The sequence below is a fragment of the Giraffa tippelskirchi genome, chromosome 5, assembly GCF_054371585.1.
Source record: "Giraffa tippelskirchi isolate mGirTip1 chromosome 5, T2T-mGirTip1v1.2.pri, whole genome shotgun sequence".
Taxonomy (NCBI): Eukaryota; Metazoa; Chordata; class Mammalia; order Artiodactyla; family Giraffidae; genus Giraffa; species Giraffa tippelskirchi.
In genome coordinates, this window is record NC_137279.1 from 161500922 (window position 1) to 161524416 (window position 23495).

Below are 23495 nucleotides of genomic sequence, written 5' to 3' on the forward strand. Positions count from 1 at the left end.
ACAAATACTGTATGATATCACTTATGTGTGAGACCTGGAAAAGCGAAGTTCATAGAAACAGAGGAGAATGGTGGTTGCCAGAAGCTAGAGGTAGGACAAATGGGGAGATGTTGGTGAAAGGATATAAACTTCTAGTTATAAGATGAATAAGTTTTGGGGTTTAATATACAACACAGTGATTATAGTTAATTATACTTTATTATATACTAGAAAGTTGTTAAGAGAATAGATCTTAAATACTACTATGGTAATCATTTTGCAATATGTAGTTGTATCAAATCAACACAAGGCACACCTGTGTGCATGAGTGCTCAATTGTGTCCAACTCTTTGGGACGCCATGGACTGTAGCCCACCAGGCTCCTCTGTCCATGGGATTTCTCAGGCAAGAATACTGAAGTGGGTTGCTATTCCCTTCTCCAGGGGATCTTCCTGACCCAGGAATTGAACCCATGTCTCCTGCATTGGCAGGTGTATTCTTTACCACTGAGCCACCTGGAAAACCCTTGTAATCATTTTGCAAAATGTAACTGTATTAAATCAACACAATGTACAGCTTAAAATTATGTAATGTCATATGTCAATTATATCTCAATAAACTAGGAAGGAAATTTAAATGTTCTTATTTTCTACCCAGGAAAGGAAAAGAAAAGTGAAAAGAAAAAGGGAAAGAAAATTCCAGAGAAAATGATTTAGTCTTGGACCATGGTTCTCATCAGAAGCTTCTGTAGGATCAAAACAGATGAATGGCTCCTGCTCCCTGAGTTTCTAATTCAGTAGGTAGGGTGAAACCAGAGAATCTGCACTTCCAATGTATGTCCAGATGATGTTCACACTGCTGGTCTGGGGATCATGCTTTGAGAACCACTGGTTTAGAGTAAATAATCACCTAACAAATGAACACTTCAGAAAAACAGGTATCTAAGAGATTCCCTTAATAATCAGGTCACAAACAAGTGCTGAGCTAGTTAGTACTAAGCAGAGACAGTATACCATTGTGGTAAAAAGTCTGCATTCTGGGGCCAGACTTCTTGTTGCTGTTTTCAGACTGCCTGTGTTCAAATCCCAGCTCTGCTGCTCACCAACTGTATGATTTCACACAAAGTCCTTGGCCTCTTTGAACCTTGGGTTTTCTTATCTATAAAATATTCATGCTAATTATAGTATGTATATAACACATGCATATTGGGAGGACTGATGGGGCTTGTATATTTGAAGTGCTCACAACAGTGCCTACACATGTTGAGTACTATTATTAGTATTTGTTTTTTTAGCTGCTTAGTCGTGTCTGACTCTCTGTGACCCTGTGGACTGTAGCATGCCAGGCTCCTCTGCCCATAGAATTTTCCAGGCAAGAATACTGGAGCAGGTCACCATTTCCTTCTCCAGGGAATTTTCCTGAACCAGGGACTGAACCCGGGACTGAACCCATGTCTCCTGTGTCTCCTGCATTTCAGGAGGATACTTAACCTGCTGAGTCATTGGGGAAGCCCTGTTATCAGTATAAACTACTCCTAACATTATTATTATAACTTTCTTCTACTAGGAGAGGTAATAGTTTTTCCAGAACTATTAGAACTATTACTCTGTGTCAATGCCAGTGTTAGATCTTGGGGATAGAGCTGTAGACCAAACATGCAATGTTCTGTACTAAGTTACAGTCTAGAGCAAAGAAGACACTATTTAAGTAGTTGTTTACAAGGCACATCCTTAAATCAGAGGGCTGAAAGCAGAGAAACAAAGAGAAAACTCTACAAAGTCATTTCAAACTGGAGATCAATCAGACATAAGAACATTTCTTCAAGTGGAATAAAAACTAGCAGAAAAACATGATTCTGTGTAATTATACCATAGAGCTCTTCTGAAACAAACCGTTGTGGCTTTTAAAATATAATAAAATATGAAGAAAAATTCTTTTCAGTAAATCTCCCCCAAATTTCTCTGCACTTAATATGTGTCATGTTCTCAGCAAACCACTTCAACAAAGGCCAGGTCTTAGGACCAGGGAGAAGTGGCCAGTTCACTACAGACCAAACAAGACGTGGAGACAGTGCAGTATGAGAGGCCCTAGATTTTCCATTCTTTCTCCCCTGCTAGAAAGATGGGCCACAGCAAGAGCCATGCAAACCTTGGTTCAGATCCAGCCTCTACTCCTTAGTAACTGTGTGATCTTGAACATGTTCCTTGACCTCAGTCTTGGTTACCTCATCTGTAAAAATGACACCCTGATGATACAGAATGAAAAGCTCTTTACCATCAATCCCCTCAAATTTCTCTGCAGCTAATATGTGTTGTGCATACTGTAAAGGTGGATAAACTGTGGTTTCTTTATACAAAGGGTTCCTAAGTTACTAGGGAAAAATACACTTGTGGAGAAATAATTACAGTATGGTGAGGGAAGTGCTAGAAAACTAGAGTAGCAATGAAGAGGGAGTGGCTAGCTGCCCCAGGGAATCTGAAGGGCTTCACAAACAACAGGATGTTTAAGGTGGGTCCTGAAGGATGAGCAACAGCTCAGCAGGGAGAAGAGCAGGCAGGTGATATTCTAGAGGACCCGTCTGTGTAGAGGGGAGAAGACAAGCAAGGGCCTAGGGATCAGTGAGACATCTAATGGGGCTGGAATGTTGGTGTGTGATGAAGAGTGGCAGGAGATGAAGACAGCTCATGTCTTGGTTCTGTGAAAATGTCACCAGTTTTTCACATAATGAAATTTATTTGAAGCCGTGTGGATGACGGTCAAAGATGATAAGGACATCAGTGCATTAAGGGATAGTCTGTCGGCTTTTTAATGTAGGTCTGAAGTTATCCTGGCACTCTTCCCCTCAGAAGGTCAGTGTTCTAATGGCAAACTTGGGTATTCAGCTCCATCTATGTGGGTCTCATATACCAGTAACAGCAACCACAGCGCTGGGGGCTGCTGACATCTACTGACTTCTAAGCATGCTGTCCTGCAAGCTCCACAGGCGTGAACTCTTACAATCCCCACAGCAAGTCCGCAGGGTACAAAGAGGTAAGTGAAGTGCAGAAAAGGTAAGAAGCTTGCTCCAGGTCACACGATGAGTCCCAGGGCTGGCGCGGTACCCCAGAGCCCAAATTCAACGGCTACCTTGAGTTCCATTCCTCCCTCCACGAAGGATGCTCTCACACATCACTTCCCTGGGCAAATCCACATTTTGAAGGGTCTGAAGCTTTTACATGGGGGAGGGGCGTTCTTAAAGAAAGGAATGGAAAACTATGAATATAAAATCAGGTGCAATAATGAATATTTACAATAAGAAAAAGGAGAAGGCAATGGCAACCCACTCCAGTACTCTTGCCTAGAAAATCCCATGGACAGAGGAGCCTGGTAGGCTACAGTCTATGGGGTCCTGAAGAGTCGGACACGATTGAGCGACTTCACTTTCACTTTTCACTTTCATGCATTGGAGAAGGAAATGGCAACTCACTCCAGTGTTCTTGCCTGGAGAATCCCAGGGACAGAGGAGCCTGGTGGGCTGCCATCTATGGGGTCGCAGAGTCGGACACAATTGAAGAGACTTAGCAGCAGCAGCAGCAGCACAATAAGAAAAAATTAAATAACTGTAGCCTCGAGGATTTAGGTTCCCTTTTCCTTAGATCAGAAATGCCTACATAGAAACGCTTCCTGATTGTAACCCCTCCCCACCTGGAACATTCTACAACTCCCAACAACTACCTGAACTCTTGGGGCCCATGTGAGTGAGGGTCCCTGAAGTTTAAGCTCCATTGTGTTCATTTCACAGTGGAGGTGAAGCCCATCTCCACTACCACTTAAAAGTCTCTTGCGTGTGCCTACTAAGTTGCTTCAGTCATGTCCGACTCTGCGACTCTACGGGATGTAGCTTGCCAGTCTCCTCTGTCCAATGGGATTCTCCAGGCAAGAAATCTGGAGTGGGTTGCCATGCCCTCCTCCAGGGGATTTTCCCAACCCAGGGATCAAACCCACATCTTTTGTATCTCCTGCATTGGCAGGCAGTTCTTTACCACAAGCACCACCAAAATTTTCCAAACTCTTTGACAAAGGCTAGATCTGAGGGCCAGAGGGAGATGGCCAGCTCACTACAGACCACCCAAGAGGTGTAGATAAATGCAGCATGAGAAGCACTAAGGTTTCCATCCTTTCTCCCCTGCTAGAAAGGTTGGCCACAGCAAAGGGCTCCAATTTGAAGCCATGCAAACCTAGGTTCAGACCCAGCCTCTGCTCCTCAGTGGCTGTGTGATCTTAAACATGTTTCTTGACCTCTTGAGTTTCTTAAGTCTCAGTTTCCTCATCTGTAAAAATGATACACTGGAGGAATCAAATAGGATAACTTGCATGCTTCCCAGGAATGTCGGCTCCCTTCCTCTAGGTGGGCCTTTCCTGAGCTTTCTCCTCCTTTTTGACCCTTACCCCACCCCAAGTTCAGGGGTGGGTAGACCAGTCCCTTCTACGTACTCCCAGCATACTCTGTAGAGCCTCCACGAGAGCATATCATTCTCTTATTAAATCAGCATTCTCTGGATACAAAGATGAACATGGACAAGCTACTGTCTTCCAGAAGCTCACTTCTAGTTCCAGAAGTTGAAGTCAGGGAGGCATTTTTCCCTGGAGGCTGGGGCCATGACTCATTCCACTGGAGACCCTTGGACATAAGGCAGATTGTACCCAACTGAAAACAAGTGAGACCACCTCCCACCATGCCAACTCTCAGTTAGCACCTTTGCCAGCAGCCTTACTCGCCTGACCCCCTCCCCCGCCCCCTCAGCTTCGCTCGCATCAGGCCCCAGTGATGCTGGTCTGCACATCCCCCCCCACGGCAGGATCGATGGAGTTTGGTTTACAGGGCACTGGGTCCATTGTTGGCTCTCACCTCAAGAACAGAGAAGAATACTGGCCCTTCCAAGGCAAAACAAAGGCTGACTGCTCCCCCACGGATCCCTTTTCCTTTACAGGCAGCAGTATGCAGACCCCTGGTCCTCCACTGAACTACATTTAAAATAGCTTTTGTGAAGGGCAGACACAGTGGCCATTTTCATGTATGTGCGTGCCTGCAGCAATGAACTGATTGTAATATGAACAATGTGCACTTCTTCCCACTTCTGACAGAATAGATGACATTGTGTCGTGGGCCCAGGAGGGGGTGGGGGCCCAACAAGAGAAACCAAGCCTTCAGGTTTATGACATGAAATTCTGATAAAAAGCATTTCGAAGCCTCTTTCCCATCATGAAGAAACCACACTGGGCAAGATCAGAGCTTAACAGCCAACAACAACAAAAAAAAGACACATTCAATCCCTGAGATCATTTTCCTGAAATAGAAAACTACATATGTTTCTCAAATTTCACATCAAGCCACTGCAGAGGCCAGACTGCCGGGCTGAATTGGGCCAAAGTAAGTAAGGGAGAGAGAGAGAAAGAGAAAGGGAGGGGAGAAGGGAGGAGGGGAGAGGGGGAGGGGTTGGAAAAGGGAGTAAACAGAAGAAAATGAGCCCATTCTTCCACATCACCACATTTCTCTAGCACAATCTAAACTTACAAACACCCCCAGTTTCACAGAACTTGTAGTTAGGGTTGCTTATCGGGCAGCCTTTACTTTGTCAAATTAAGACACATTGCCTTGGATTAGCAAGACTCCTTAAATTCGAAATGACTTCATGGTTGGCTCAGAGTTCGGTGTCTCTAGGGCCAGCCGCCAGGAACATATCCACTGTGGGCCTCCCTCCCCTCTCCATACTGACCTGCCTGACTTTTCCATGGAGACAGCAGAGCAAAATCCCAAGCAGACAGGCTGTCAGTGTTAATTAAAAGTCCAAACACCTCTTTAGAAACTATCTCCAGCTCAATATTTATACAGAATATAAGACTCCTAACAGGCAGGGCTGGAGAAGCGAGCAGGAGGTTGAGGGCGGAAATAGGTTTGAATGGCATTTGGAACCCATTAATTTTTAAAAGACACGCTGCCACTCTATATAGACCCAGAGAGGTTCAAAATTTAACGAAACAAGGAAGATGAATGAGCCGAAGATTGTTTAGAAAGCCTGGGGACAGCACTCAGCTTTTGAAAAGAATAATATCTGGGCAATAATGAGAGCTGACGCTTTTTTTGGTGAACGCAGTTTCTGGCACATTTGCACAATACAGGTTGACAATTTTTTGTATTTAACAAAAGGAAAGGCAATCTTCTAAATGACTTGGGAACAAAGGGCTCCCTGACTACAATTTCTTAATAACATTTAAGAATTCTCTTCAAAGGTCCCTGACAATAATTTAGAGGGAGGGAAGAAAAGTGAAGAAAACAATGAAAAAAGAAGATAAATTAAAAAATAATAAACTAACTAGAAGAGGTGAAAAAAGAGAAGGAGTTTGACACTAAGTGACATCCCAAAGGGTTGAATTTAATGCTCAACTTTTATAATACTTTTTCTAAAAAAGGTGTAGCAAGAAGTCAAAGCAAGACTTTGATCAATACCATTACCTCTCTGACTCAAGAGTTTTAGTCCAGGGAGAAGCTACATGGATCACCTAAGCCAACCATCAAATTCTACAGAGAAACTGAGTTCCAGGGGACCTAAGGTTATATGATTGGACCAGACACATCTTCCCAGTTTCAAATCATGACACCTCATGTACCTAATGATGTGGGTCCTGGCCACCGCCAAGGTCTCAGAGCCCTCACAGTATCACGGACTCCAAGACTGAATACGCACACCTTCATCAGATTGACAGAAATTTAGAGGCTACCCAGAATCACACAGGTATAGTATATTCAGAAGACCCAATAATGAAATTCATAAGAGTTCATCTACAGTGATAGTCATCCTGGACAGTAAACTACAATGTACTAGTTTCGCCGTCAGAGCGAGACCCTTCTAAAATTTTGTCATATTACCTGGAAAATGAGATCTTTATTCCTTAGCATTTTTATATTTCCAAACATTTTTTAGCAACGAATATACCAACACAGGGCTTCCCTGCTAGCTCAGCTGGTAAAGAATCCGCCTGCAATGCAGGAGACTCTGGTTCGATTCCTGGGTTGTTAAGACCCCCTGGAGAAGGGATACGCTACTCACTCCAGTATTCTTGGGCTTCCCTGGTGGCTCAGATGGTAAAGAATCTGCCTGCAATGCGGGAGACCTGGGTTTGATACCTGGGTTGGGAAGATCCCCTGGAGGAGGGCATGGCAACCCACTCCAGTATTCTTGCTTGGAGAATCCCCATGGATCAAGAAGCCTGGCGGGCTACAGTCCACAGGGTTCCAAAGAGTTGGACATGACCGAGTGACTAAGCATACCACAGCACATACCATCATACTGTTTTTAAATGAGGTACCCCATCTCAAGATTGTTCCACTTTATTGTACTAAGGAGCAAACAAGATTAAATTCAAAAAGTGATACTAGGTCTCAGGGAAGACTGTTAAGTAAAAGAAATTCTATAGAGCTGCTCAGTTGGAAAATTAACAGTGATTACTGGCCATTATCTTTCAGGTGTAAGCGCTCACATCTAGATGTGTGTACGTGTGTGTGTGCGCGTGATGGAATATTACTCAGCCAAAGAAAGAATGAAATATTGCCATTTACAGCAACATAGACCCAGAGATTATCATACTAAGTGAAATAAGCCAGACAGAAAAAGACAAATATCATATGATATCACTTATATGTGGAATTTCACTGAAAAAAGATACAAATGAAGTTATTGACAAAACAGAAATAGGCCCACAGACATAGAAAACAAACTTAGGGTTATCAAAGGAGAAAGGGGAGGGAGAGGGACAAATTAGGGGATTTTTTTATGGGATTTATTAATCCCATAAAATATTGGATTAACATATACACACTACTATACAGAAAATAGATGACCAACAAGAATCTACTATACAGTACAAAGAACTGTACTCAATATTCTGTAATAACCTAAGGGAATATATATATATATATATATATATATATATGTCTGAATCACTGTGCTGTACACCTGAAACTAACACAACATTGTAAATCAACTGTACTTCAACATATATATGTCACTTCAGTCGTGTCTGACTCTTTGCAAACCTATGGACTGTAGCCTGCCAGGTTCCTCTATCCATGGGATTCTCCAGGCAAGAATACTGGAGTGTGTTGCCATGCCCTTCTCCACAGGATGTTTCAGACCCAGGGATCAAACCCATGTCTCTTATGTCTTCTGCATAGGCAGGTGGATTCTTTACCACTAGCACCACCTGGGAAGCCCCTACTCCCCATACATATACATATACATATACATATACATATACATATACATATATCTTTTTTTAAAAAGACCTGATATCAGTACCTTGATATCTAGATACACAACAAGTACTCAATAAAAATTGGCTGTTATTATTTTTTTAAGTTATGGTAACTAAATTCAAATTAGTGGTTCTTAATGAAGGGTGAACATCATAACCACCCAAGGTCACACATTTTTACCTCCTTTGTCCCAAAGGACAAAGGTAGGGATTCTTAACCTTTTCCATGCAGATTTGCTTTACTGATGATAAGTGAAAGAAGAAATCCTTCCCCAGGATTTCACTCAACATAGTAGATAAAGAAGGATGGTCACTGACCCCATAGTTAAGCAATACTGCAGACAGCAGCAGGACTCCCAGCCTCCGGGGGTCTGTACCTCAATTCTGACGCTTTTGGTAGATGTGGGTGAGAAGCAATGATAGGAACACTGAATTCCCCTCCCGTTCCAACAGCCTAGGTATATTCAACTCTCTCCTGCCCTCCCTGGACTTGCAGCCTCTCAGCACTGACAGCCTGTGGTTTCCTGGCATCTGCTCATTTTTTCACACCCACAATAGCTCCTAGAGCTTTGGTGACACTCTCACACTCCCTGATTCACGGCACTCTGATCACATCCATAGGAAGGCTAGACAACAGCTGCAAATGGGGAGAGACAGGTTGCCCAACAGATTATTGTTTCTAAATAGCCCATTATCCACACTCCACCTGGAAGCTGTTTAACTAAATTTAGCTTCACCTTACAAGTTAAAACCAAAAAATAGAGACTAAAGAGAAAGATAAATGAAAGTAGAAACTTGTGTGCACTATTCTGTACAGGTTTCACCACAGTGCTCCATTTTCTCCCTAAAACAAAGCCATGAAGTTTCTGTCCCTCTGTAACCAAAAAAGGAGAAGACTGGCAACCCACTCCAGTATTCTTGCCTGGAGAGTTCCGTGGATGGAGGAGCCTGGTGGGCTGCCATGGGGTCGTGCAGAGTCGGACACGACTGAAGCAACCTAGCATGCATGCATGCATTGGAGAAGGAAATGGCAACCCTCTCCAGTATTCTTGCCTGGAGAATCCCAGGGACAGTGGAGCCTGGTGGGCTGCCGGCTATGGGGTCGCACAGAGTGGGACACGACTGAAGCGACTTAGCAGCAGCAGCAACCAAAAAAGGAACCTGGGATTGAGAAGGATGACATATCTTACCCAAGTTCACCCAGCTGATAAATGGCAGAGCAAAACTTTGAGCTAAGGAATATTTGGCTCCAGCCCTTACATGAATTTGTATAGTTTAAATAAATGTGTACCTACCTACTGTTAGACAAGATAGAGGAGGCCTCTTAGGTGGTCTATTAATACATACGCAAAGAACAAGTGAAAGAACGAGTGAATGAATGGATAGATGAAGGAAATTGTAAGCTAAGGTTGTTTCAAACTTACATCACCTCTTCTGTGACCTCTACCATGCTCAACCTTCTCTCTGTCACTATCACAGAAGGCTTATAAATCAGTATCTGGGATATCAATTAATATTTACTGAGAAATTACAATCTGTGCTTATCTTTTTACTTGCTCAGTATTAATTCTCCCTTTTTTCTTTAGTAAGAGAAACAATTTTACTCAAGTCACAAGGCATTCAACTTTATCTGGCTCCACTCTAGCTGCGTGCGAGCATAAATCAATGATATGCAAGCAAAAGTATTATGCAGATCTTCAAAGAAGGCTCTTTAAAAAGCTGACTCAGGCATGTACAACCTTTTTATGCAATTCCCACCTTCTTTCTTCCTGCTACACGGGCTGAAAAACAGAGACTCCAGCAGCCATTTTGAGGTCTCAAAGCCATGAAATGTCTTTTGAGGACAGAAGTCAGGCCCAAAGACAGTGAAGTAAAAATGCCAGAACAGTTAGTGTCCTTGATGACTTCATGGGACTTTCAAAGTAGCCCAAGACTGTACATCTGGATATATTTACAGAAGAGAATGAACACTTATGTGTTCAAACCACTGTGATTTTAAACTTTCTATTATTTCTATTACTCATCAGTGAAGAGATAAGGATCATGTTTCTTCTGTAAGAGTGAGAGAACTCTTTTTTCCCAAAAAATAAGGATAAAGCAAATCTAATATTTACAGGCCATTTCTCAGCACTATTCAAGATACTGAAAAATAAGCTGATGCAAGAGGATAACGGAATCATTTTTCATAGAATCTAGAAGAACTGTTTTATACTGTTGTTCTGAGAACACAACCATAAAACAATGCAAATCAAAGAGTTTTTGCATCAATCATATCAGAAATAAATGATATTTTCCCCAGAATTCTTTAATTTTATGATACTACCTCCAGAATCCTTGTCAAGTTTCAACCAAGTCATGCCAAAAAATGTTACCTCTAGAATGACCTAAATTCAATCAGTTTTCCTTTAATTCAATAGATTGCTAACAAAAAAATCAAGTCATTAACAACAATGAGAATCATTTTGCAGTTATGAGAGTAGCTATAATTAAAAAAAAAAAAACAGGAAAACAAGTGTTGGTGAAGATGTAGAGAAATCAGAATCCTTATACACTGCTAGTGGGAATACTGAATGCTGCAATTGCTACGGAAAAGTTCAGGGGGTCCTCAGAAAGCTAAACAAGGGATTGCCATGTGACGCAGCAATTAAACTCCTAGTTACATACTGACAAGAACTGAAAGAAGAGACTCAAAAATATATACCAATATTCCTAGTAGCATTATTCATTACAGCCAAAATGAAGAAACGACCTAATTATCCATCAAGGGTCCACCAACAGATGAATGGAAAAGCAAAATGTAGTGCATGTATATAATGGAATATCATTCAGCCATAAAAAGGAAGGAAATTCTTACACATTACAACATGGATGAATACTGAAAGCATTATTGATAAGCCAGACATATAAAATCCTACTTATATGAGATATCTATAATAGGCAAATTCATAAAGACAGAAAGTAGATTGAACATCAACAAGGACAGAGGGAAGGAATGAACTGGGAGTTGTTACTTAATGGTTAGAATTTGTATTTGAGTAACAAGTTTTGGAGATAGTGGTAACAGCTGTTCAACACCATGAATGTAATTAATGCTATTGAACTGTATACTTAAAATGGCTTAAATCATAAATTTCATGCTGGAAATATTTTTCTATTATAACTCATAAAATAATCTGTCAAAAGCACTGGCCTATATAAATGAGTGAGTGACTTGTATAGTATATGAATTCTTTCTCAATAAAGCTGTTTTTTAAATCAAATCTTATCTTAGATAGGCAAAGAGAGAGGTGATCAGGACATCGAGTACTAAGGAAGGGATGTGGACAGCAGGCACGTCACCAGAGGCAGATATTATCGTAGCAGTCTCTGTCTCCTTCCTCCCATGCTGCTGTCTTGGCCCGTAGGGAGCATGAGATGGCTACCCACTGGCTCTCTCCACTAAGAGCAGCACCAGAGGAAGCAGAGCTGACTTTGCTCCCCAGCCCCGACTTCATTTTCTCCAAGGGGGTAAGGGAAATCCACCAGACTGTTGTGATACTGGAATATATTAAGCCATGTTTTAAGGGGTCACTGTGCTAAAGATAAGGTGATAAGTCATTCTTAGAATAACATGGAGCCCACACCACTGCTCTCTATGGCCAGGTGCAACCAGCGTGCCTTGGCTTCAGGAAAGCACTCCTGAGCGGCATCTGCATCCATGTTGCTGACTCAGTTACTTGACTTGATGACATTTGGTTGGCATATCAGGCCAGCCTTCCTCCATATAAGTACACATACACCTGCATATGTGGTTGCTGGTTTAGCCTCACTTCTGAGTTGCTTTATCCATCCAGTATACTACAAGCTCTACACATTAGAAGTTAGTGAGTATTTTCTAAGATAACGAGGTAGGTTTTTATTGTTCATTTAGCTAATATGCTCTTTATGTAGTCTCTATTAGTCAGAACCCCAATGGCAAGGAAAGGTGAGTGGCACTTTGAACACTTAACCAATAGGTATGTGTGTGTAAGTCACTCAGTCGTGTCTGACTCTTTATGACCCTAAGGACTGTAGCCCACCAGGCTTCTCTGTCTATGGAATTCTCCAGACAAGAAACAGGAGTAGGTTGCCATTCCCTTCTCCAGGGGATCTTCCCAACTGGGAGATTGAACCAGTGTCTCCCACATTACAGGCAGATTCTTTACTGTCTGAGCCACCAGGAAAGCCCCAACCAAAGGGTACTTGTTGGAAATTTACATAGTGAGTGTGTTAGTGTTAGTCACTCAGTTGTGTCTGACTCTTGTGACCCCATGGACTGTAGCCTGCTAGGCTCCTCCGTAAGGAATTATCCAGGCAAGACTACTGAAGTGGGTTGCCATTTCCTACTCCAGGGGATCTTCCTAACCCAGGGGTCGAACTCTGGTCTCCTTCACGGCAGGCAGATTCATTACCATCTGAGCCATTAGGGAAGCATCAGCAGGCAGGTTCTTTACCACTAACACCACCTGGAAAGCCCAAAATAGTGAGGATTAATGCTAATTCTCCTAAGTGTAATTAACAGCACTGCGGTTAGATAGGAGGACAGTACTCTTGGGGACCACAATGCAGAATTTATGAGGAAAAATATGGTATTTGGAATTCATTTATAAATGGCTTAGCAAAATAAACACATATTTGCATGTCAGAGCACTTTTGAGCACAATGTAACAAAAACATTAACTGATGAATGTAGTTTATTGTAAAGATACGGTGTTCCATATATCATTCTCTCAACTTTTCTGTAGCTTTAAATTTTTTTCAAAAATAATACCTTGGGGGAAATACTAAAACAAACAAACAAACAAAAAAATGAATGCTCACCAATATTTAAGAAAACACTGAAATCCAATATAAATATTAGTAGTTGACATAAATAGGTAATCGATACCTATAATACTAATAGTTATTGATGTTAATTGGCATAACTTAATAGAACAGGTAGTTAATAAATAAAAGAAAAAGTAACTGCATTTAATAATATAAATACACATTAAAATAAGCATCATTTTAAGGTTAAAAATTGACACAGACATATTATACAGATATAGGACAGAATATTAAACAGGTATCAAAAACACGTTTTCAGATAATATCTATTGATATGGAAAATACAATAATGAGTAAAATAAATTGTGCAAGGCAGATTTATAATTTAATAAATGAAACACAGTAGTAAGAGTCTAAATAATCTTACTAAATTTTTGAAATCCTGGAGATTATTCTTGGAAAATGACTATAGATTTGGATCAATAATCTGCCAGAATCTTCTCCTAACAGATTAGCCAATAACCATAAGGAAAATAACAATGTATTAATATCCCTCAACCCCAAACATAGAGAACCATTCAAATCCAAACAATAAATGCCATTCTAAAAAGATTACAGTTCTAAAGAACATAAATTCATCTCTTAAAGTAGAAAATATTTACTGACAACCTTCACAGAATTTTACATTGTAGTAAGGGAGAGAGAAGTAATATATAACATATACGAAACGTAAGGAAAAATAAACCTGAGATTTTAGAAGCTTAGTCCTGGTTTCCCACATGCCATAGAAAAGTCTCAGAAATTCTAACATATAACTTCTAAAGCAAACTAACCAACCAGTCTCTTGTGCATAAGGAACCTGGTCATCATTTCTTTTAGTCCTAAGCAATAAAAACAAATGAATTGAGGACAAATCTCCTATGAAAATTCAAAATAATTTATGTAGATAACTCTATCCTTAAGAAAATTAAGCATAAATCCTTTCTACTTGTTGTGGACTGTGAGTGGTGATTTCTTTCCAAAAAGTACAAGATAGGAAGAGGAAAGGAGTAACTTTACATTGGAGAAACCTGACAAACGTTATTTCAACCACAAGATCAAGGTCAACATCAACACTGATATCATACTAACAGTATGTACCCCTGATATGATATGATGTGATATGATATATGATATGATATGATATGATAATAACAGTACTCAACAGAAAATGGCACTGTAGTCTTCCAAAAACATACTACTCATGTCTCATCATGAGATAAACATCAAACAAATTACATTAGAGGGGCATGCTATAATATATATAACCACTCTTCAAAACCATCAAGGTCATCAAAAACAGAGAAAGTGGAGAAACTGTCAAAACCAGGAAGAGACTAAGGAGATAGGATTACATGTATGTGGTATCTGAAATAGGATCTTGGAATTAAAAAAAAAAAAGCCCATTAGATAAAAGCTAAAGAAATATGACCAAGTACAGAATTCAGTTAATAATGATATAGCAACACTGGTTCATCAGTTGTTTATAAATGAATCACACTAACATACGATGTTAATAATAAGGGAAACTGGGTGTCAAGTATACGGGAACTCTCATACTATCTTCACAACTTTTCTGTAAATCTAGAATTGGTTTAACATAAAGCCTACCTGAAATTATAATTGAATTTAAGAGGACATACTTTTAGATAGTTTACAGAGTATTGCTAATCCTTGATAAGATGGGAGGAACTCCTCTCAGATCCCAGTGTTAGAAGCAGTTCTACTCCTGAATAGCAATTGGGTTCTCATCTGATCAGTCAGTTCATCTTGATTATGTTCTCACTTTTTCTTTGGTGACTAGGAAGTTTGGAAACAAATCTGTTGGTAATTAAGAAGAACCACATAGTTTCGATGACGTTCTTAACCTTATGTTATTCTATTAATATTTCATTCCATTGTGATTTCATTCCATTTTTAATATCTTTATCACTGTTTTTATCTTCTATTACTAGTCACTTCAAATCTCTTTAGGGAAATTTATATTATATATGGTTTTGTCTGATTACACAAAATTTTATTATACAAATTTCTGACTTCCCATTTCTCATGTTACCAAAATTCTGGACTATTATCCCCTAAAGGCTATGATGTGGCAAATTAGTAAAACATGGGGCTTCAGTTCTTGAATGGTAAAATGGTGATACCATCACCTGTTTTATCTGATGGTTGGGAGGACTCACGGGATTCACACTTGTGAAAATATTAGCCCAGATACAGAGAATACACTCAATAAATGATGATGATGATTATATAAATTATTATTAACAAAAATAGCAATACTTATTTTCATTGATATAATGGAAAGAATGGACTTCCCTGGTGGCTCAGTGGTGAAGAAGCCACCTGCCAATGTAGGAGAAGCAAGTTTGATACCTGGGTTGGGATGATCCCCTGGAGAAGTGAATGGTAACCCATCCAGTATTCTGACCTGGGAAATTCCATGGACAGAGGAGCCTCGTAGGCTACAGACCATGGGGTCGCAAAAGAGACACAACTTAGCAACTAGAACAACAACGATGAAAAGAATGGAGCTGAATTACAAATTAACCAAAGGCCAAAGTGATGATTTTCTCAGTGACCCAGGTAAACAAGAGTAGCTGCCATATTTTGGAGGATAAGATCCATAAATAAAGGGTGCAGGGCAAGCAAGAGAAGAGAGAAAAACAGGTAAGAGGAGGAAGAAGACGACTTCTTACACAGTCACTGCCCAAAACAAGTCTGAAGGCTTAAGACAAGGAGAAACCTGATCACTTTTTAGCTATGACTCCACTAGAATAATAAAGAAAAAAGAAAGGAGAAAAAAAAAACCAACACCCTCTAGCCTTTTTGGCACCCATTTCCCCCAAAACCTCCCAAAACAATCACAGTAAGAGCCAGATAAACACCAAATCTGACCCTCTCATTGGCGCAGAGGATGCCAAGTTCATTTTCCCCTGCCAAAGTTTGTTTGGCATTGGTACATTCAAACACAGATCCTCATCTTCCTTATTCTAGAAGATGGACAGACAATGGGGGATTTTCATTACAAGAACTATCTTTAAATCCTATGTGCTACACATTTTAGCCACAGTACCTCTAACCCTGATAGTAGATGAGGACCTGAATTTGAGTTGGAGGGATTAATAGTAATTTCCTCCAGTTCCTCACAGACAGTGTATGGCAGAGACATTGAACCCAGGTCCTCTGACTACAAGGGTTTCCCTCTTTCTGCTATGCCAGAAACTTAACGCAAAGATTCCCAGCCAAAATCGATAAAGAAAACTAAATAAAATAGCTAATTCTTTCAAAAACTTTCTCAGCGCTGTGTCAGAAGTTTTTCTGTCACCTCATTCAGTCAGTCCATACAATAACTCCATGGGGTAAGTACTGTCATTCCCCCAATTATGTTTATAATTGAGAAAGCGCAGAGGTTTCCTGTTTCACCCTGATCATGCAAATTGAAATAGAGAAGAAAGAAAGAATGAAGAGTTTGAAGAAACAATAGTAAACACAGATGTAAGAGAGACGTGCGCCAGAGAGAGGGCAACCATCTTAACAAGAGGAATGTGATGCCCAGGGTCCAAGGTCCGTGGCTCAGCTCTTCAGGAGAGGGAAGCTGGAAGGGGGGCCTCTGAAGGTGCTGGCGAGTATGGGCAAGGGGCGGGGGAGGGGTCTGCAAATTCATACCAAGTAGAATGAGTCATGAGTGTCTCAATCAAGAAAAAAATGGCAGGGATGACTGGACTAGTCAGTAAGTCATTTCTGAGCACTAATCATTCTGCATCCTCAGGGTTTCAGATTGTCATGGGTGGGCAACGGAAGCCCCCAAGCATGTTCTGATAAGCCAGCCAGAAGTTGTCCATTTTTAAATACACCAAATTAATTTGACTCTTTAAAACACTTCCAGTCCTTCACAGGAATGGACCACCTTACTATCACATATTACTTTCATGTACTCTTTAGGCACTGTTGTCTCAACTTACCTGACCATATCACCACCTGGGGCCCTTGTTTTTTTTTTTTTTTAATTTTTATTTTTTAAATTAGTTTATTTATCTATTTTTTAACTTTACAATATTGTATTTGTTTTGCCATACATTGACATGAATCCACCATGGGTGTACATGTGTTCTCCTTCCAGAACCCCCTCCCACCTCCCTCCCCATCCCATCCCTCCAGGTCATCCCGGTGCACCAGCCCCAAGCACCTTGTATCATGTGTCAAAACTGGACTGGCGATTCGTTTCACATATGATAATTTAGATGCTTCAATGCCATTCTCCCATATCATCCCACCACACATATTCCCAGGTATCCCATGGAGTTTCTGATTCAGTAGGTTTAAAACTGGAAGTCCTGGGGATTTGGGCTTTGAATGATCCAGCTGATTCCTATAAGCAGGCTAGTTTGGAAAAAATTGTTTTAACAGGACTTTGCCAATAGGCTTGCAAGGTACATTTTATAGATAAGGAAAGAGAGATACAAAGAAGGAAAGGCCATGCCCAAGGTCACCAAACTCTTGTGCAGCAGAACTGAGGATAAGTTACGCTGTAACTCCACAGCAGATATGCATGCCATAGCATTTAAATCTATCTGAGCCAGATCTAATTTCAAAAGCAAGCTTCCTGGTGTCTTAATATGGCATCAGACACTTGGAAATGGGGGTGTGGACAATCTAGCACCATCAGAAAAAAACAAGGGATAGTTAGGGAGCTTGGAATTGACAGTTAAAATAACCAACAAGGACCTAGTGTACAGCAGAGGGAGTTCTACTCAATGTCATGTGGTAGCCTGGATGGCAGGGGAGTTTGGGGGAGAATGGATACATGTATATGTATGGCTGAATCACTCTGTTATACACCTGAAACCATCACAACATTATTAATCAGCTATACTCCAACACAAAATAAAAAAGTTAAAAAAAAAAAAAAAAAACCAGGAAGACATCATTACACTGGCCTGATTAATACCCAAGGAACGAAAAGGAAAATGGAGGTCCTCTGCCATCTTTAGTTCTGCTTTTAAGTCCTCGAGGCTTGCAGGCAAACGGATTGTTACTGATACCCACACTATTAGCACTGCTTTGACTTCTAGGTCCATTTGGCTAAATTAATCAAAATACTTCCTTCACTGTTGCACAAAAATAGGGGGAAAAAAACTAGAGAAAGGTCCTTCCTGAAATAACTGTGGACAATCAATATCACAACAAAAGAGGAAGGTCCAGATGAGACATTCACCCAAACCCCGGCTCCTCACTGATGATAACAAGATGATGGTGACTAATTGCACGTTCTGGGGTCAAGTTCAGACCCCTCCTCCAGAGTCCTCTCCCCAGAGAAAGGTGGGTACCTGAGGTTTGCCAAGGCCATTTTTATATGCATGTGAATCCCCTCTACTCTAGCATTTCACTAAGAGGAGGGGAGAATAATCAACAAAATGAATAAAGTGCTTGTGAAATGTATCTTCTAATTTCTGGAAGGCCCTACTGCTGAATGAACTACTATACTCTCATCAACTCTCCACTAGGAAAGTCCATATCCTACAAAATGAGACAAATGGAAAGAGCACAGGGAAAATGGAACTCTCTATCCTAGCTTCTCATTAGTTTAAGGAGGAGATTTAAAAGAGATGAATTAAAGATACACCTAAATATATACACTTAAGCAGGTTTATCTGTCCTTTGGGAAATGATCTTCTTTCTTATATGCAATTATGAGTCATTTCCAAGATAAGAAGACCCCTGCCCTGTGCATCTCCTGAAATTTGAGGTCAAGATGACAACAGGTTTGCACGCTTTGAGAGTTCATGTCCTATCTGTCCAAATATATGCACATCTGTGCACACATCCACTCTGTTCACTGCAGCAGCTGCAATCACACTTGAGTATTTTTTAAAATTGTCAGGTGTGTGCCAGATAGCACATGACTTATGTATAACATTCAAGATTTATTGAGAAATACTATTGATTTCAACATACATACCTTTACACTCTGGGATGATTCAGGTAAATTGATATAAAAAGCAAAATAGCTTCATTAACACACCAATCTAGTTAAAATTAAAATCAGCTTCCTTAAAAAAAAAAAACGTGTCTCTTGCCTTAATTTTAGGGGCCTAAAATGTTTCTTTTCTTCATCATGTAAAAAAGTGGCTTTGGAAAAATAGTCACATTTTACAATGGACTATTCACATCTCCTTTAAATGTGTCCAATTTTAATGAATGGTCTTCACCTTGGATACACACATTCCAGGCCTCATAAAAACAATGGTGTTTGGGCATGTGCAGTGGAGGTGGAAGATGGATTCAAGATGTTTCAAGTATGCAAAATCACATGCAGATGTACAAACAGTACGTCCAGTCAAAGCGAGTTAAGAAAGCAATATATATACAGACACCCAAGAATGGATGAACACAAATAAAATCCAACTTGTAATTAACATACCGTGCTGTGACACCTGTTGCCTTCCACGATAAGAAGTCTGGGAGATCAAAGAAATGTCCCGCCTTATCCCAGCAAGTCTCTCTCAAGTTCTGCCAAATTAAATATATATTAGAATCAATTACGGGCTATTTTTTCTCCTCCTCTCCTCTCTCAATAATGTTTCAAAATTTTCAAAACAAAAGCATAGCCAACAATGCCCAAGAAAACATCTGTGCAGGGGCTGGGAAGTGGAGGGGGGGGGAGTATAAAATCAGTCCACAGGAAAGAAAAACTGGCAATTATTGATCCTTCCAAAAATGACTATAATTTCCCTTTTAATCCTCTTTGCCAACCTGGAGTGGGAAGAAGTACACTTTGCAAGGGTATGCAATCCATCTTTCCAGTGAAGGGCAAGGGGATACATTTCAAAACATATAAAAAGACTTCAAAGCTGAACAGCTGTGAACTGGGGAGAAAAATCACACTAGGAAACTACCTGATGATATGTGATGTGTCCTGCCATGAAAACGTCTCCCCACGCTAACAGGTTCCAAAAACAACAGGAATGATAGCCCCTTGTCCACAAAGAACTTCCAATCTAAGCCAGAGAGAATGGTACTAAATCAACCTATCCTTATACCTTTTTAAAATATTTGTTGCTTCCATCTCCTGCAGCTCAATTCCAGAAAAATAAACGACCCAATCAAAAAATGGGCCAAAGAACTAAACAGACATTTCTCCAAAGAAGACGTACAGATGGCTAACAAACACATGAAAAGATGCTCAACATCACTCATTATCAGAGAAATGCAAATCAAAACCACAATGAGGTACCATTTCACGCCAGTCAGAATGGCTGCTATCCAAAAGACTACAAGCAATAAATGCTGGAGAGGGTGTGGAGAAAAGGGAACCCTCTTACACTGTTGGTGGGAATGCAAACTAGTACAGCCACTATGGAGAACAGTGTGGAGACTCCTTAAAAAACTGGGAATAGAACTGCCATATGACCCAGCAATCCCACTGCTGGGCATACACACCGAGGAAACCAGAATTGAAAGAGACACATGTACCCCAACGTTCATCGTAGCACTGTTTATAATAGCCAGGACATGGAAGCAACCTAGATGTCCATCATCAGACGAATGGATGGTACATATACATATATGGTACATATACACAATGGAATATTACTCAGCCATTAAAAAGAATACATTTGAATCAGTTCTATTGAGATGGATGAAACTGGAGCCCATTATACAGAGTGAAGTAAACCAGAAAGAAAAACACCAATACAGTATACTAATGCATACATATGGAATTTGAAAGATGGTAACGATAACCCTATAGGCGAGACAGAATAAGAGACACACATGCATAGAACAGTCTTATGGACTCTGAGGGAGAAGGTGAGGGTGGGACGTTCTGAGAGAATAGCACTGAAACATTATATTACCATATGTGAAACAGAACACCATTCCAGGTTTGATGCATGAGATAAATGCTCAGGGCTGGGGCAGTGGGATGACCCAGAGGGATGGGATGGGGAGGGAGGTGGGAGGGGGGTTCAGGATGGGGAACACATGTAAACCCATGGCTGATTCATGTCAATGTATGGCAAAAACCACTACAATATTGTAAAGTAATTAGCCCCCAACTAAAATAAATAAACTAAAAATAAATAAATAAATAAAATATTTGTTGCTTCCAATTTCTTCCACGTTGCCAATTTGGCCAGATTTTTTTTTTCTTACCACTAGGCTTTTTCTTTTCTCTGCCACCTGTGTCTGGAACCCTCCTTCCTCACTTACCACCTTGTTCCCTCCCAGGGTCCACACTGCCCTGTCCCTCTTGGTTAACCAGATCCACCCTTCCCTAGGGAGGTCATGCAGGATCTCCTCTGCAGGGGGGGTCTGGCTGTCATACAACCCCTATCACCTCACAGGTATCTGTATAATGTCCTTCTCTTCTGCTAGACGGTAAGCTCCATGGGGCCAAGGACCTTTTCAGATTCATGTACTATAATATCCCACGATTGTCTTCTCCCCCACAGAGGACTGGACCCTCAGCTATAAGGTGGAAATCACATGACTCCATCCCAGTCTGGAGTCTCCCCCAGGGGTAGAAGACAACACACTTAACTGGACAAGGGACAGACATGTGACCTAGCTGGGCCAATTTGATTCCTTCTCCCAGTAATTTAGAATCAGGATCCAATTAAAGTCATTTAACTTCTGCCTTTGAGTGGAACGGGAAGTGAGATAAAGCTGGAAACTGTGAAGTGGCCATTTTTTGCCAAGAACCTGGAGAAATAGGACTTCATAAAGAGAAGAGCCAGGTAGACAAGTGGCAGCAAGAAAGGTCTCCTACCGTCCAGGCAACACTCTGTGTCTTGGTTTCACTTTCCCTCCCCAAGAGGCTACAACAAAAATGAATGCGCCAAAAGCTCAAGGGTATCTTTGGGAACCCAGAGGCAACAAAGCAGAAAATCCAAAAGAGACACATTCCAGTATCAGCTAGTGGGTGATGTAGAGCAGACATTCAAGAGATATGGGTTGAACAACCAGACAAATTGCTCATTTTCACCTTTCCAACTTTCTCAGGTGAGGGGCACTTCAGAGTTTACAAAGGATTGTCACGTGTGTTATCTCCATTGCTTGTGGTTTAGTCGCTAAGTTGTGTCCAACTCTTTGTGACCCCATAGACTGCAGCCCTCCAGGCTTCTCTGTCCATGGGATTTTCCAGACAAGAACACTGGAGTGGGTTGCCATTTCCTGCTCCAGGGAATCTTTCTGAACCAGGGATCAAACCCATATCTTCTGCATTGGCAGGCAGATTCTTTACTGCTGAGCCACCGGGGAAGCACTGTGTGGCATACAAAAGTCCCAAGTGCTGCTATATCTATTTTACAGACAAACCGCTGGCCTTCATCTACATTTGCCCTCAACTGCTATGAGTTCTTCCTATTTTCTCCTTCTCCATCACAACTTTCAGAACACAGACACTTACTCAGAGCAGAGAAACTGAGTGTTAACCCAGAACAGGGTCCCATTAAAACAACACTAACATCAAAAGGGCTCAAATGTAAAAGGCAGTATTAAGCCCATTTTCTGTTACTGCTGGTTGTTTTAAATTCCTAAGCATTTGGGTGAGCACTTCCATGCAGAAGGGGCTTCCCTGGTGGCTCAGATGGAAGAATCTGGCTGCAATGCAAGAGACCTGAGTTCAATCCCTGGGTCAGGAAGATCCCCTGGAGAAAGGAATGGCTACCCGTTCCAGTATTCTTGCCTGAAGAATTCCATGGACAGAAGAGCCTGGCAGGCTACAGTCCATGGGGTCGCGTAGAGATGGACACTACTGAGTGATTAACACATTTTCACTTTACACGTAGAAAGGGCTAAACTTTGCTTCGAACAACCATATATCTTAATGTTAAAAAAAGTAATACTTAAAGTTAACTAAATAGACCAAATGTAGTTCTGAACAAGCAGTACCTTTGTACACTAATAGATCACAGTCAGGAAATGGTAGCCTTTGAAATGATGAGTCAAATTACTAGTATGTCTTCTGTTTAGTCCCCCAGATTGTTTTCCATATGTTCTGTGGTTTCAGGGATCAATTCTCAGGGAGAAATGGCAGCCTCCTTCTAAAGACTCCAGAAATTCAAGGCCAATCAGAAAAAAACCACGAAACCGCTGCAGCAACAATCAGTGCTACCAGCCAAAACCAAGCAGTCTTCCTCAACTGGGAAAACAACTGCTTCTGTTAGATGTAGTATGCAGTCATTACAGACCTGCAGAATGAGAGCTTTCAGCCTGTAGCCGGGCAGAGAGGCCGCTGTGGACAATGGAACCCAGGCAGTACATCTCAGAGAGAACTTCAGGCCTCTGGCCAGAAAGAGACACTTCAGGGGCAGGAGGGGCAAGGCAGCCTGGTCGATCATCTTTTCTTGAGACGATGCCCGCATCACCAGGCAAAGTCAGAGATCCCAGCCCAA

General features: G+C 41.0%; 1 protein-coding gene across 16 annotated transcripts in view; it reads right to left on the reverse strand.

The window, feature by feature from the left end:
- FGGY (FGGY carbohydrate kinase domain containing) overlaps nt 1–23495 on the reverse strand; it is a 486984-nt gene that overhangs the window by 386658 nt on the left and 76831 nt on the right. For all 16 annotated transcript variants that reach the window (XM_081486695.1, XM_081486697.1, XM_081486688.1 and 13 more), the window contains one exon: nt 19520–19608. In XM_081486695.1, the coding sequence (XP_081342821.1) occupies nt 19520–19608 (89 nt within the window). The remainder of the gene's footprint in view (nt 1–19519; nt 19609–23495) is intronic.